Source organism: Microcaecilia unicolor, chromosome 4 (genome assembly GCF_901765095.1).
Source record: "Microcaecilia unicolor chromosome 4, aMicUni1.1, whole genome shotgun sequence".
Classification (NCBI taxonomy): domain Eukaryota; kingdom Metazoa; phylum Chordata; class Amphibia; order Gymnophiona; family Siphonopidae; genus Microcaecilia; species Microcaecilia unicolor.
In genome coordinates, this window is record NC_044034.1 from 72987549 (window position 1) to 73003449 (window position 15901).

The 15901-nt window shown below is 41.8% G+C and overlaps 1 protein-coding gene across 1 annotated transcript in view; it reads right to left on the reverse strand.

The window, feature by feature from the left end:
• Positions 1 to 15901, reverse strand: part of FLT3 (fms related tyrosine kinase 3) — a 164706-nt gene that overhangs the window by 49334 nt on the left and 99471 nt on the right. The window contains exons 12-15 of the mRNA XM_030200337.1: positions 4601 to 4770; positions 1395 to 1507; positions 1179 to 1311; positions 995 to 1099 (exon numbers count right to left, since the gene is read on the reverse strand). Of these exons, the coding sequence (XP_030056197.1) occupies positions 995 to 1099; positions 1179 to 1311; positions 1395 to 1507; positions 4601 to 4770 (521 nt within the window). The remainder of the gene's footprint in view (positions 1 to 994; positions 1100 to 1178; positions 1312 to 1394; positions 1508 to 4600; positions 4771 to 15901) is intronic.

Below are 15901 nucleotides of genomic sequence, written 5' to 3' on the forward strand. Positions count from 1 at the left end.
AGTTTTTACTTTGCCCTTGTTGTACCTCTTTGGATCCAGTTTTTGCCTAGTTCCATGTCTTGCCTTGTCCTGTCTGGGTTCCAGTTCTAGCCCCATTGCCTTGCTTTCCTTGCCCTGTCTGGATCCAGTCCTTGTCCTATCTAGCCTTGCCTTGTCTTGTGTTGATCCTCGTTGTGTCTGGATCCAATTCTTACCCTGCCTTGCTTTGCCTTGGCTGAACCCAGTTCTAGCCTTGTTTCCTTGTCTTGCCTTGTTCCTGTCTGGGTTCAGTTCTAGTCCCGTTGCCTTGCTTACTTTGCTTCACCTGGATCCGGTTCCTGTCTTGTCTGTCTTGCCTTGTTTAGTTGTGCCCAGCCTAGCCTTGCCTTGTCCTGCCTTGTTCAATCTTGCCCTGTCTTGTCTCATCTTACCTTGCCTTGTCCTTCCCAGTCCTGTTTGCCCTTGTTCTAGTCTTGCCTCAGTTCCTGCCCAGGGGACTTGTCTGCCGCAGCTCTGGCTATGGTCCAGGGCTCACCATTCCTGTGGTTGTGACATGTTTCTGTTCTGTTTTTCATGTCATTTGAAAATGAATGCATATATTAACACCTGCATTAATATTTTGTCAGTGACAGATGTTCAACTGAAAGGCACCCAAGGAAAATTTTAAAAAAAAGGGGTCTCCACCTTACCTAGGCCCCTGAGCATTGCAGAGGCTGCTTGGTCAGAAATTATGCTATTATACACTCCTCATTGCATCTCATTAACACTGACTGCTAACACAGATGTTAAATACTACAATAAGGGCTACTGTTAACACATCAGTATATTGTTCCTCCAGTCTTTAATGTTTTTGATACAGGTAACAGTACTGATTGTATAAGGAGAAATTAATCATTTAATTCTGCTGAGGAAAAGCTACATAAAAAGGCAAGCATCACGAATTAACCATCTGATACTTAAATAAATTAAATAGCTCACAATCAGGTTGTATAAGGTAACTGGAATTCACTTTTACCTTTCAGCATTTTGACAGCAACCTGGACCGAGACCCCTGACTTGCTAATGCCATAGGCTGTCGCATTCACTACTTTTCCAAAGGCACCGGAGCCAAGGACCTTCCCTGCAGAATAAAACCTCATGTTACTATGATTGTTAATTAACTGAAATATAGCTGTTACCATACTATTAACATCTCTTACCCAGTTCTAAATTTTCTCTTGGAAACTCCCATTTGAGATCATACTCCAACACGCTGAAGTCAACGTAAATATATTCGTTATCTGATGAGCCAATAAATTGTATCATTTGTAGCTGGCTTTCATACAGGTATGGCTTAAAGAAAATGAACAAAGTATGGGGTTAAGCACAGAAATTAACTTCACATGAAGGTATGTAGAAGGGGCTAAAACTCTTACCTTTCTGTATTTATGGTAAAGTAATATACTTAAAGAGAAAATACATAGAGAACAAAATCCAAAAATGATGTAGTGCACTGTGTTATCTTGGACTTCATGGAGAGATTTAACCCCTGCAATAAAAAGATTATGGTTTAAATACAAACAAAATTGTATGTTACAGTAAGGGGCATGGCAATGCATGAAGGGAGAAGAATTCTACATTCCGATTGGACGATTCTGCCCATCTGACTTTGGAAGCCAGTCTTTTACAGGGGGATGATCAGAAGCAAACGCCGGCGCTAGAGGCTGTTAGCGCCATACTAGCACCGGCGTTTGCTACCGCCTCATGATCAGAGCCCTCGAGCACGTGAAACAACGTGCTCAAGGGCTCTGAACACAACTAGCATGCAAATGCATGCTCAACATATTCATCCCCAATGATCAGCAACCAGCGCGCCAAAGATTGGGTCGCTGGCCGCAGCAAACCCTATGCCAGCTCCGAGCTGGCGTTAGAGTTTGCAGATCATTGGGGAGGAATGGTGAGCCCTATCCAGCATGCAGTTGCATGCTGACAGGTCCCCATTCCCCCCCAACAAAGCAAACCTGCCAGCGACAGGGGGCTGGAGGTCCAGCGGACCTCCAGTCCCCCCGATGATCCCCCCCAGGTTCAGGGAGGGCTGGAGATCCGGTAGGTCTCCAGCCCCCCCCCAATCCCCCAGCAAAGGGTCCCTAGTGGTCCAGTGATCAATCTGCCCCCCTCTCTACCCCCTGCCCCCTACCTTGTGGGTTGGAGGAGGGAGGTAGCCTGCCTCCCTTCTCTTCCTTCGACGCCGCAAAATGGTGGCGCCCAGCCCTGCCCAGTGTATCCTGGGATGCACTGGATGGGGCTACACACCATAGAAGGCTACCTCCCTCCTCCAACCCACAAGGTAGGGGGATATGGGGGGTAGGAAGAGGGGGTGGATTGATCACTGGACCACCAGGGATCCTTTGCTGGGGGATTGGGGGGGGATCATCGGGGAGGGACCAGCGGTCCAGCAGACCTCCATCACCCCTGTCGCTGGGGGGGGGGTTTGGTCACCCACTGGGCCACCAGGGACTGTTTGGACATGTTGAGGGGAGTTAGGGGGGGCTGGAGACCCACCGGATCTCCAGCCCTCCCTGAACCTGGGAGGGGATCATCAGGGGGACTGGAGGTCCACTGGACCTCCAGCCCCCGTTGCTCGGGGCAGGGGTAGTTGGGGCCTGGTGGTCCCATGGACCTCCAGCCCCTGTGTTTGACAGGTTTGGGCTTTTGACAGCCCATACCTGTCAAACAAGTGCGGAAGGCGCATGCTCAGGCACAATTCTCCCGCACTTCTACCCCATGATCAGAGATAATTGCATGCTTAAATTTGCATGCAATTATCTCTGATCATCAGTGCAGTAAAGCCCACGCTGTTCCAGCGCTATTTTTGGAGCGCTGTTTGGAACAGTGCAGGGTTTTGATCATCTGTCTGTTAGCCTTCTAGTAGAGTACTAAACCAATAAACAGAGTTTAGACATGCCATTCGATGCCTGGATATTCTTAAAATAACAACTATGGGCTAGATATAACAGGCAGTTTTCCCACCTACATGGTGGGTAGAGGGTGATTTTATAACAGGACCTCTATGTTTAAAACCCAAGAAGATGCCTATTTTATAAAGGCAACATAGGTATCTATGTTCCTTTATAAAATAGATTCTTAGTACCAGTCCCAATTGCATTGAAAGGTGCAAACATATAACTGATATGAAGCTGGTGTAAATGTGTGCACATGTATATGCATAATTTTTAAAATACAAGTGCACATTGCAGCTCTACCTCTGCTCTGCCCATAATATGCTCTCAGGAATGCCTAAATATAGTGTGCACATAAACATATATGATCTTGTAGGCACACATATTTATACAAATGAAAGCAGCCATATAGTTTTATAAAGCACCACGAGTGGAACAAATTGCCTTGTGGGATCAAAAAAAGAAACATGTTTGGTGGCATTTAAGCAACTACTAAAGAATCACTTCTTATGTTTGGCTTATTATGTTACTGCTGAGCACGGATTATTTTGATTATTGCCTTAGTTGCATTCTGGACTGGACTATTGCTGGTGGACTACACTACCTGGCTGTGCTGATTGTTTTTTTTTTTTGCTTGAGTTCAATTTAAATGTACAAATAATACGACGTATGCATTAGGGTTAAATACACCTAAGGCATTGCACATCGAACAGCCATCTTTGAGGTCTGCGAGCACGAAGTTAGTGAGTACTGCTTTAAATGTAAGTCTTTTTTGTGTTGTGGGGATTTTCTTCATAAATGTTCTTTATTTCAGTGTTGCAATAGTTTGCTCTTTCATTACTTTGTTGTTTTAGATTGGTTCACTTCATCCTGACACAGCGGAAAGCGAAAAACTGGCCATCGTCAGTGGGACCAAAAAAGAAAAAGAAATAAAGAGCACGAAGGGGCCCTTTTGCTAAAGGGCTGCCACGCAGCAACCCGGAACTTCCACCGGCGCTATGCGGTACCGATGGAAGTTCCACCCTAGTGCACGTCATTTTACCGCATCTTGGTAAAAGGACCCCTTTGAATGTTTAATGTTGCTCAGGCTTCCTTTTGCTTGCAAAAAGAGACAAAAACCACAGTTTAATGTAAGAAATTGACATGAATCTTCTCCTGAAAACCTTCTATGCTACCCCTGACCTGGAGGTAAATTTGGCATTATGGGCCATTATTTCCTTTTGTGCATTGCAGCACTTTTGTTTATGCATTGGGAAGGAACACTTACTGACCTCATTAACATCCTTTAAAGTACATTTCAATACAATTTGCAGACATTTTTAGCTTGCACATTAACACCGGCGTCTGAGCTTTTTGAGCATTCGGCGCTCATATAACATGTGTGTAAACCCAGTGTTAACCGCATGTTAATGCCAATGGTAGTTTTGAGCATTGGCCCCACAGAAACAGTATTCTGAGCTTGAAATGATCAGCAAATCCAAGAAGACAGGAGGAGCCTCCACGGGGAGTCAAAGCAAAACAGCAATAGTAGAGGCTGACAAATGCGCAAACCAATAGGGAGATAATATAAAAAAACAGTTTATTCAGAATATTCATTTCAAGGACCTTGATATATTCTGAATAAACTGGGTTTTGATATTATCTCTTGAAATGATCAGAACAGATAAGAATCTGGGCAATACCTTGGGGATGATAAATACTTCTCTCACAGGATGAGCCAACAGAGTTATTAGCACAACAGTAAATTTGAAAGCGTTCCATTGTGTTGGTGATATTTATGGTACTGCTTGATTGTCTCGATTCAAATGTTGTCTCTGGTACCCGAAAGAAATTCATGGTTTCTTTTGTGCAGCTAGAAAGAAATGAAATACCTAAAAGTTAATATCGGACAACCAGCTTTCTCTATTCCACAGCTATGAAAATGAACCTAGCTATTGTATATCATAGAGGCCATGAAAAGGTGCAAACCATACACATTTCTAGTTTTTATTTTATTATTGCTGTTTTGCTTTTCTTGAGCTGGGAGCAGATCTGGAAATGCAAGACAGCTATACAACTGTATTTTTTCTGGTAACTACCTTTCTAAGGCTGTAGAAATTTGTGGTTTGACATTTGACCTATGCTAACTTGTGATAAGTTGCTGGTCAGCAACTAAGAGCCAGAGACTCCTATGACTAAGGACGCCTGCTGTATCCAGATAAACAATCAGAAGAAGTAAGTGGGTGTGGGTAAAACTGTAGGCTAAGCAAGAGGGTAGAGGGGGTTAGTATGATGACTGTGCATACGAAGGACATAGGTCAACCCATATCAAATGAAAACTTATGCTTATGTGCATGAGAGGCCCTAACTGTCAATTTAGGGGAATAAATGATAGAATTTGATGGAACATGCTGGAATTGGATTAATCTTAACATGAAACAGAATATTCTGGAAAGATGCATATTCATTAAGTAGGAAGGGTAATTATAATTAAGATATTGAAGAAAGGAAGAAAAAAGTATTTAAGAGGAAACAGAGCTGAGGATGGCGAGCCTCAGTGTGTCCACTAGCAGGTGGACATATTGATAGCTCCCAGGGAAAACTCTGTTTTTATTTGCTACATATTATACTGTATTGGGAGTTTATTTGTTATTATTTCAATAATTACTGATTAGCTTCTTTGACAAATTGAATAAACATTTATTATGTCTAATACTTATTTAGTAGCCAGAGTTTTTCTTGCCTGGAATTCTGTCTGGGAGAGAAAAGATTTACTCAAGGGTACCTCTCCCCCCCAGGAGATCTCCAGAAGGCAGTGGCGTAGGAAGGGGGGCGTTGGGGCGGTCCGCCCCGGGTGCACGCTGCTGGGGGGTGTCAGCGCCTCGCTGGTTCCTTGCTCTCTCTGCCCCGGAACAGGTTACTTCCTGTTCCGGGGCAGAGAGAGCAAGTAACCAGCGAGGCGCCGACACCCCCCCAGCAGCGTGAACTCGGCGGACTGGCTCTCCCGCCCGCCCCTCACAGCCTTCCAGGTATGTTCTTCTCTGGGGGGGGGGTTTGCACTCCGGAGGGGGGAGGGTGCGCCGCGCTGCACCCGGGATGGGGGGTGCGCAGTGGCGACCCGCCCCGGGTGTCAGCTGCCCTCGCGACGCCACTGCCAGAAGGTTACTTCTGTCTCAGAGGCAAGGCAGAAAGTAAACACTATGTAGTTGCCTGAAGAATGATGGATGCTAAGCATTAGAAGGATTTCTGTGCCTTTTGGTTTGGCCCAGCAGTTTCCTAATGTATTTCTAGGTTTCCAGCTTAACTGAAACCAATCTTTCTCGGGCTATGGTGCCATGAGCCTTTATTTGCAAATACCTGGAGATGTTGCCCTATTTCATCTCAACTCACTTAGTCGAGTACAGCCCTCACCAGGGACTATATATAAAGACTCCTTTTGGAACCCTGTGGAAACACAACATGGCTGTTAAGGTGTTATCTTGGGAAAGAGTAGTGGGAACTGAGGCCAATGCCAGACAGACTTCTACAGTCTGTGTCCCATAAATGGCAAAAGACTGAAAGAAGATTCAGCAATTCTAGCACTGAGGGAACCAAGGCCAACGCCAGATAGACTTCTATAGTCCGTGTACTGTAAATGGCAAAAGACAGGTGAAGTTTCAGCAACTCCAGTGTTGTAGATCACTTTATTGTCATGTGCTATGAGAGCGGGTGCTGTGCAGCTCAGGGGGGAGGGGAAGAAATTTTGACTGGTAAGTTGAATACTGTTAGCAACACTTGGGGATGATATATGGCTATAACCAAGACTCAGTCATATTTGGATGCCTATATTGTTTTCATGTTGGAGACTGGACAACCAGTATTTAAGCATGGGTGACTGGGCCTGACAATGACCAGACTGGATGGACTGTGTGGGTCTTTATCTGCTGTTGTTTACTGTGTTCTGTGTATATATTCTAAATCCAGTCACCAGGAGAGCTATTCTAAAACAATGCATCTTTATATAAGTACCTAGAGGTATATATGCACGTATGCATAACATAATATTCTAGAAGTTATCCCCCAAATTCTATATATTGCACCTTAATTTCCATGTGGAAATTGAAGCATATTCTATAACAATGCATATAACTTAGGGGCCCTTTTACTAAGATGCATTGGCGCCTAAGCGCATACAACATGCATCAAATTAGAACTAACACCCGGCTACTGCGTGCCCCAGGCGGTAATTCTAATTTTGACGCATATCCAAAACGCACAACAGAAAATAATTTCTATTTTCTACCGAGTGGTGCTAACCGAGCAGTAATCAGCAGTGTATGAGTGCTGACGATTGCCGCCCGGTTAATGCGTGAGACCTTACCGCAAAGTCAATGGGTGGTGGTAAGGTCTCAGGCCTCAAATGGACACACACTGATTTTTATTTTGCCGCACATCCATTTTTGGCAAAAAAAGGCCTTTTTTGCAGGCCTGCTGAAAAATGGACCTGCGCATGTCCAATACACACGCCTATACCAGCACAGGCCATTTTTCGGTGTGCCTTAGTAAATGGGCCCTTTAATTGGCTAACTAGCTATTCAACACTGTCAATTAGATGTTAACAAGCATTTATCAACTAACTGGCATTAATTACGATTTACAAGCACAAATCGCTAAGCATATTCTGTAATATGATGCGTGTAAATTCCAAGTCACACAGCTGAAAAGGGGGCTTGGTTATGGGTGTGGAATGGGTTTTTCTAAAATCTATGTGCATTATTATAGAATTTACCTATTGGGCCAGATTCTATATAAGTCACCTAAAAAATCCACATGGTAAACAATTATGACTAAGCATATTCTATAAGCTGCACCTAGATTTAGGCTCGGTATATAGAATACACTTAGTTGATATCCCAGCACCTAAAACTACACGCCTCCATTTACACCAACGAAAATGTGACATAAATCCCTGCACGTAGATTCACACGCATTGGGCCATATTCTATAAATGCATGTGTAAATTTCGGAATGCCCACAAAACTCTCATTTCTCCACCTATAACCACGCCCCTTTTAAACTGCACGCATCAGAATTTAGGCACAGTTCATTACAGAATGTGCTTAGCGAGTTGTGCGCATAAATTCTAATTATTGCCAATTAGTGCTCATTATTGCTTGCCAGGTGCTGTTATCAATGCTAATTCGTTTGTTAAGTCAATTAAGTTACATGCATTGTTATAGAATAAGCTTTGATTTCAGCGTGGAACAGTAGGCATCCTATATAGAATCCAGCGGTCTGCGCCTAATATAGATATTGGGATTTACGCCAACTAAAACATGACCTAAATTTGGTCATATGGAGAGGCACTCAGCATGTTGTATATACTGCATGGAAATTTAAGCCTATTCTATAAAAATTAGATGTACTTTAGAGAATACGCATAGGTGTATTTTTTTACCACACAGATTTTTCAGGCACCATATACAGAATCTGGCCCTATGTGTGTAAGTGTCAATCCTGCCCACACACTGCCCAGCCATCATCTATGTGTCAAATACATTGTATACAAGATATGTGATTATTCACAAAATAGATCTGAGGCAGATTTTTGGTATTTATGCCTTTATGTGAGTAACTTCTCGCTAACCAGACGGATTATTTCCCTATTTTATAGGGAAGAAGTTTGACAATTGAACAAAGTTGACCCCTGACGCAGGCGCTGTGTGCCGAAACACGGCCCATGTCGAGTCCTCATTGGAACATTGATTTTGACCAATAAAGAACTGTGTCCCGTCTCTGAAGGCTCCTGGTGCTTTTTGTTGTGTTTAAAACATATATTCTAGTCATTTTCACATGTATTTGGTGCACAAATTTTAATGCCTTCTTTACAGGGGACCAGTAGATTTTTTCATTTTCGGGGGGGGGGGGGGGGGGGTGGGGGGAAGAAATTGTGGAGACTGTGTTCTATTATCAATATGTTGCATGAAAAATAATCCAGGTTTCAAAAAACCCATGGAACAGAGACAGTACTTGTGGGTTTACACAACAGAAATCAAATTATTCAGATGACAGGAGGGATTCAACTTTAGTCCTCCTAGACCTGTTCTCTGTTTTTGTTACTGTTGGCCATGCTGTTCTTTTGAACCACTAACCCGCTCATACCTTAGTTCAGGGCGGCTAATATAAGAAACTGGTCATATCCGGGAATTATATAGTCCTTACAACAAAAATATATAAATCCTATACAAGAAAAGGACAATAAAATTATACAGAATTTGAAATATATTTCTTAAAAAGAAATGTCTTAATATTTTGTCACAATTTTACATATGGAAGACTAAGGACAGGCTTGTGTCTCTTATTGTGTGATAGGACTTATAATACTCTCTGAGAAAATAGCAGCTCTGTGCAGATGAACTTAGGAGGCAGGGTACCACAGGGTTCTGTACTCTCTCAAGTTCTTAAGACTAATGCACATCCTGTCATGCACGTTATCATGAATTGTTTTGTTTTGTTTTTATAGATGACATTTGGTTATATGTTTAGGAGGCAGATTTTAGAAAGACGACCAACTCAGAATATGGACATCCAAGTCTGTACAACATATATGGACATCCATTTCTCATATATTTTAGAACAGGATCTGCTGACAACCAGCCTGTTCTAAAATACATGAGAAATGGAAGCAAAAGCAGGTTACATTAAAACATAAATAAAATCGTGACAAACAAAACATAATACAATACACTCCAGTAAATATCTTAAAATGATAATGCAATCTCTGAAGAAATCCACCTGTAATAAATCTAAAATCATCCCTCAAGAAAAGATTTCATAAAATAATGCATTTTCAAATATTTCTTAAATTGTTGTCTACTAGAACAAAGTCTCAAATGTCCAGGCAAGTGATTCCATAAGCATGCTCCTGCAATAAAATAGGCTCATTTATATGTATCAGCAAGACAGCTAATAGGGACAGACAATTGCGTAGCTGTTTCTGACTATAGTGTGTGTTTTGGTTGGTACATAGCTAAGGCTTTCATAAAGCATTTTGGAACCACAGAATAAACCTGTTGATGAATTAAGATCAATACAGTTAGCCAATGAAGAATTTTCAAAATAGGTGTAAAATGACCTGATCTTCGTATACCAGTAAGTAAATGCACTGCTGCATTTTGGACAACCTGCAGAGCCTGGGTTCTGTCATTTGATATGCCCAAATAAAGAATTAAAATAATCTAATCTCATTATAACTACTACTACTACTACTACTATTTAGCATTTCTATAGCGCTACAAGGCATACGCAGCGCTGCACAAACATAGAAGAAAGACAGTCCCTGCTCAAAGAGCTTACAATCTAATATAACCAGGCTCTACACGATTGTACAAAAGCCACAACACAAAGTAGAAAAAAAGAAGTCAAAATTACATGGTTGACTTGCTTCTGCATAGATAAATTAGAATCTAACATTACCCTCAAATTACGAAGAAAAGGTTTGACCATTAAATTTACCTCCTGATATTTTGAAACAGAAGGCAATGAAGGATCTAATTGTCTACCAATGCACATAATTTCTGTTTTCACGAGGTTTAAGGACAGCTTATGTTAATGCATCCAATCAGTGATCTCATCAAAATATGTAGTCAAGTCTTAGACAAATCTTGGCCATCACCCAAACTGGAAAAGAGAAACTGAATATCATCAGCATACATTTTAAAAGATACCTCTAATTTCTGAAACACCACACTCAAGAAAGACGTTTACAAATTGAAAAGTAAAGTTGATAAAACTGCCCCCTGGGGGACACCACAATTTATGGAATATTTATCAGAGACAGAATCACAAATTTTATCTACAAAAGTTCTCTCTTGTAACTATGACCTAAACCACTGCAATACTTTACCTTGAATGACCAAATCATACAGTTCTTTTAACAAAATAACATGGTTAACCATGTCAAATGCAGAGACAATGTCAAATATTACAAAAAAAAAGCAGACATTTTGGTCCATAGTAAGTCTTATTTCATCTGTTATAGATAACAACAGAAATTCAACACTGAAATCCTGTCTAAAACCATATTGAAATTCATTTAACACATGGTTACCTTCAATTGTTTTAACACTTCCTTCTCTGCAACCTTAGTCAAGAAAGATAACACTGAAATCGGAGGTAGTCTAATGGTTAGAACCATGGACTGAGAGCCTGGGGATCCAGGTTCAAATTCTACTTCAAGTTTGTGTGTGTGTTTTTTTAAATTGTGAGCTCTCCAGGGACAGGCACAAAATACTTAGGGGGTCTTTTATGAAGTAGCGGTAAGCCAAACGTGGGCTTACTGCTTGCTAATCTGGAACTACTGCCAGGTTACCACAGCAGCCCAGTGGTAGCACCCACCCCCAGCACATGTCACTTCTTGTGCTACAAAAATATTTTTACTTTCGTAGCGCCAGTGTTTACCCAGCAGTAATTAGGCACTGCTGCATGCTGCCCGGTTATCGCCGGGTTAGCACGGGAGCCCTTACCGCCACTTCAATGGGTGGTGGTAAATGCTCCCCCCAAAATGGCCACGCTGCAAATGGTTCACTTGCTGCATGGCCAATTCTTTTTTAAAAAAAAGATAGCCTTTTACCCACTGTAGTAAAACTAACACATGCGTCCAGCTTTTCATACACGGGCACACAGCTGTGGAACACCTTACCACGTAACTTAAAAACAATTTACGAACTAACCAACTTTCGCAAATCTCTGAAGACATATCTCTTCAATAAGGCAGACCACAACAACGATCAATAACTGTAAAGGCAACACATCAACACCTTCCTTTTATTCCAACTGGTTTCTCTCTATACCTATTATCCTATTCTCTGTGCAACTCCAAATGTAATTTTTACTCTGGAATGGCGAATGCCATAACCAAATATTGTAAGCCACATTGAGCCTGCAAAAAGGTGGGAAAATGTGGGATACAAATGCAACAAATAAATAAATAAAAGGGGGCCTCAGCGCGCATCAAAAACACAAGCTGACACCAGCTCAGGCTCCCTTTTACCACAGCTTGGTAAAAGGACCCCTTACTGAATTGAATGTACACCACTCCAATAGCCTTCAGACTTGCAGGTTTCTTAAGCATTCAGGTATTTTTATGTCACTGGAAGGCTCACAATTAAAAAAAAAAAAAAGAGAGTTGAAATGAGATGTGAACCTTGGCCTCTTGGTGTTCACTATACTGCACTAACCATTAGGCTATTCCTTTGATCTATATGGAAAGCTATTAAACATGTCCATAGTTTCTGAAGTTGTCAAAGAACCCAGTTTCCCTTGCCAGTTTCACATTTAGGGAGGGAGGGAGACAGCACTTATTGTGTAATTAATGACCTTAATCCCTCCAGTAGACATCTGCTCAATCAGAACACCTTTCTGCAACCTGGAAATGCAAAAGTTCCAGGTCTAAATACAGATGTCTATCTTTTTGGATGCAGACATCCCTTTCCCTTCTGCAATGAGAGTTGGCCACCAATTGACAGAAAAAGTAGTCTTTGATCAACTTGTTTCACACTACGATCAACTGTCAATACTTCACCCTCATCAAACCAGTTTAGAAATTACCATAGTATGGAAGCCACTGTCACAGTTTTTCTCAGCGAGCTTCATTCTTCTCTCAGTGAGTGTGATATAATTCTTGTGGTCTCCCTTGGCCTCTTGGCCACTTTCAACTTGATTAACCACTTGCTCTTACTCTCTCGGCCTCAGGAGATTGGACTATCTGACTTAGCTTTGGATTGAATCTCTTCATACCTTAGTGACCATTCTTTCTTTGTTGCTACTCCCACTTCTGTTTCAGTGGAGCATTCACTTTCCTGTAATGTCCCTCAATGGGCTATACTATCACCATTGCTATTCAATATCTTCTTGAGCTCCCTTGCTATCTTAATACAGGATTTCAACATGAAATTCTTTTTCTATGCTGATGATATTCTTTCACTCTTCCATTCTCCCCTGATCCTCCCTGACCTCAGTTGTTTGCAGGCCTGCTTAGATGATCTTGTTAAATTGGTTAGGTTCTCATAAACTGGTTCTGAATGCAACCAAGACCTACTACCTGCTGGATCACTGGATATCAACCCAAACCATCTCTCATTCTGCAGCTCTTTAATTTACCTACACCTACAGTGGACTCTTTCCAGTATCTGGGTATTGCCTTTGATTCTAATCTCACCTTTCATGCACAGATATCACAGGTTGTCAAAAAAAGGATTTCTGTCCCTGCGTAGGCGTCATTCTATTTGGAATTTTTTTGGATTCCTCCTCCTTACACACATTAATCTATGCATTTTTCATTTCTAGGCTTGACTACTGTAATACCATTTATTCTGGTAATGAGGTCTCAACTTCATCGCTTTGAAACAACACAAAATTCTACAGTACGCCTATTGTGCAGAGCACAGAAATAAAAAGCTCACCATGAGTCTATAAGAAACTACTGCCTCGGATTAGATTTGAACTTTTGTTTATTACATTCAAGTCCCTTTTGAGGTAATCAATAGAAATAAAACAAAATAAAACATGGAAAAGAAAATAAGATGATACCTTTTTTGTTGGACATAATACATTTCTTGATTAGCTTTCGAAGGTTGCCCTTCTTCGTCAGATCGGAAGTAAGCAAATGTTGGTAGATGACAGTATATATAAGTGAAACATTCCAGTGACAGTCTAACAGGATGCGGTGGATAGGTGAGAGACAGGAAGAGGGAGATATGCATGGAGACAGGAGGGTGACAAAGCAGTACAATTTTATGGTTTATAATGTGCTAGAAAACCCAGATCTTTGTTAAGTCCTGTCAGGTGGTTGTCAAAATATTTAATCATTCTGACTTCAAAGGTTTTACGTTCCTGTATTGTTTTAAAGTTCCCTTATAAGATTCTTACCATGAAGTCACTGGTACAGTGTTCTGGTTTTGTAAAGTGCTGCCCCACAGGCGTGATATCTTTATTGGTACTGGCATTTTTCATATGGTGTTTATGTAAATTAAATCTCTTCTTTAGCTTCTTTAAAAGTGGACTAACACGGCTACCACACCTCTCTACTCAAGTCCCTTTTGAAAACCCTGGGGGGTTTTAACTGGCTTATGGGATCACTCTATGAGTCACACTTGCTTGTTACTGTGGTTACTGTGGTTACAAAGTCTACATCAACCTTCAAACTTAGAAGGGCATTTTTCAAAAGGACATCCAAGTCAGAATAAAGACGTCCAGCGCATAAAATCCAAAATGGACGTCTATCTCATGTATATTTTCCAACAGGAAATACGTCAGGATTTCCTGTTTGAAAATATGTGAGATTGGCATCTGTGTACCTAGGATGTCCAGCATGAACAGCCATTTTACAAACTGGAATATCCAACAAATGAATGGCAAAAAAGCATGGACAAGGACGTCTGTCTGGCAGTAATTTCAGAAGAATGGCCACACAGACATCTATGCAGAGCAGAGGGCAACCTAGTGGCTAGTGCAGTGGACCTTAAACCAAGGGACTCAGGTTCAAATCCCACTTTATCTCTTTAATTTTGTAATTGTGAGCCTTCCAGGAACAGAAGAATACATACTGTATCTGAAAGTACCGTATTTCAATAGCCTTCAGGCTCACAGGTGGCTTATACATTTAGGTACAGTAGGTATTTTTCTATTTCTAGAGGGCTCACAATAAAAAACATAAAAGAGTTAAAGTCGGATTTGAACCTGGGTCCCTTGGGTTAAAGTACACTGTGGGGCAAGATTTTAAAAAGGTTATTTCACAACAATTTCCTGGAAAATATTTATATTTAAGACTTTCACATTATAATTGGTACCTTATTTTAGGAATAGCAGCATCACTTATGATAGCTACTAAGACAAAGCAATATTTATCTAGCTGCATTTTGTGGTATAAATTATGAAGAAGACATTCAGAAATATTAGATTCCAGGAAACTAATACTCCTCAGACTTGCTTCCTGTTTTGCTAAGAATGCCCATAATACCCAGGGTTGCCAGCTGGGAAAATTTTTCCCAGCCCCAAACGAGTCATAAACCCGCCTAAAAACCGCCCGTAGCCAATCCCCATCTCCTGTGTCACCAAACCCCGCCCCCGCGTCACCAACCCCGCCCCCGCATCACCTAACCCCCCGCGTCACTAACCCTGCCTCCCATGTCACTAACCCCGCCTCCCACGTCACTAGCCTCGCCCCCTACATCATCCCTGACGTCAGCCCCGCCCCTGAAAGGCTTCTATTGGTCCAATTTGGACCAATAGAAGCCCCAGAAAAGCTTCTATTGCACCGAATTGGACCAATAGAAGCCCCGGAAAAAAACGCCGAACTCGCACAGCGGCGACGGGAAAACCGCCCAAAAAACCGCATCCCGTGGCCGGCGAAATTTTCCCGCCGCCGCTGGTGAAAACCCGCCCAATTGGGCGGTAAAACCGCCCACCTGGCAACTTTGATAATACCTGAAGCTGTCATAGAGCCTGGTATCTCCTTTCAGTTTCACTTTCAGGGGAGAGTGAGGGGTGCTATGAGCTATGATCACATTTTATCCATTTGAAAAAGTTGCACTGGTTACTCATGAAGTGTCGAGTTCAATTTTACATTTTATCATTGGTATACAAATGTTTATACCATGGTAAATCAGAACATTTGACAACATTTTTTATCATAGCATGCCCTTTTAGGGTCACTCACATCTTTGCGTTCTCCGCTTTTGTTTGTTCCCTCTTTACAGGCAAGGTAGAGGAATTTTAGCTTTTATGTCCTGACCCAACTGAATTCTGTTCACAACCAAATTAGTTGACCTTTCAAAAGCAGATCAAAAAGTATTTATCTGTCCAAGCCTTCACCCAGTAGATGTAGCCCTTTTTTGTAGATAGTGAATGAGTCTGTCTAGGATAGGGTTACCATATTTTGTCCTCTGAAAAAGAAGACAAATGTCACACCCCTGCCCCGCCCACACCACACCCCTTTCACATCCTCACCCCACCCTTTCTTGCTC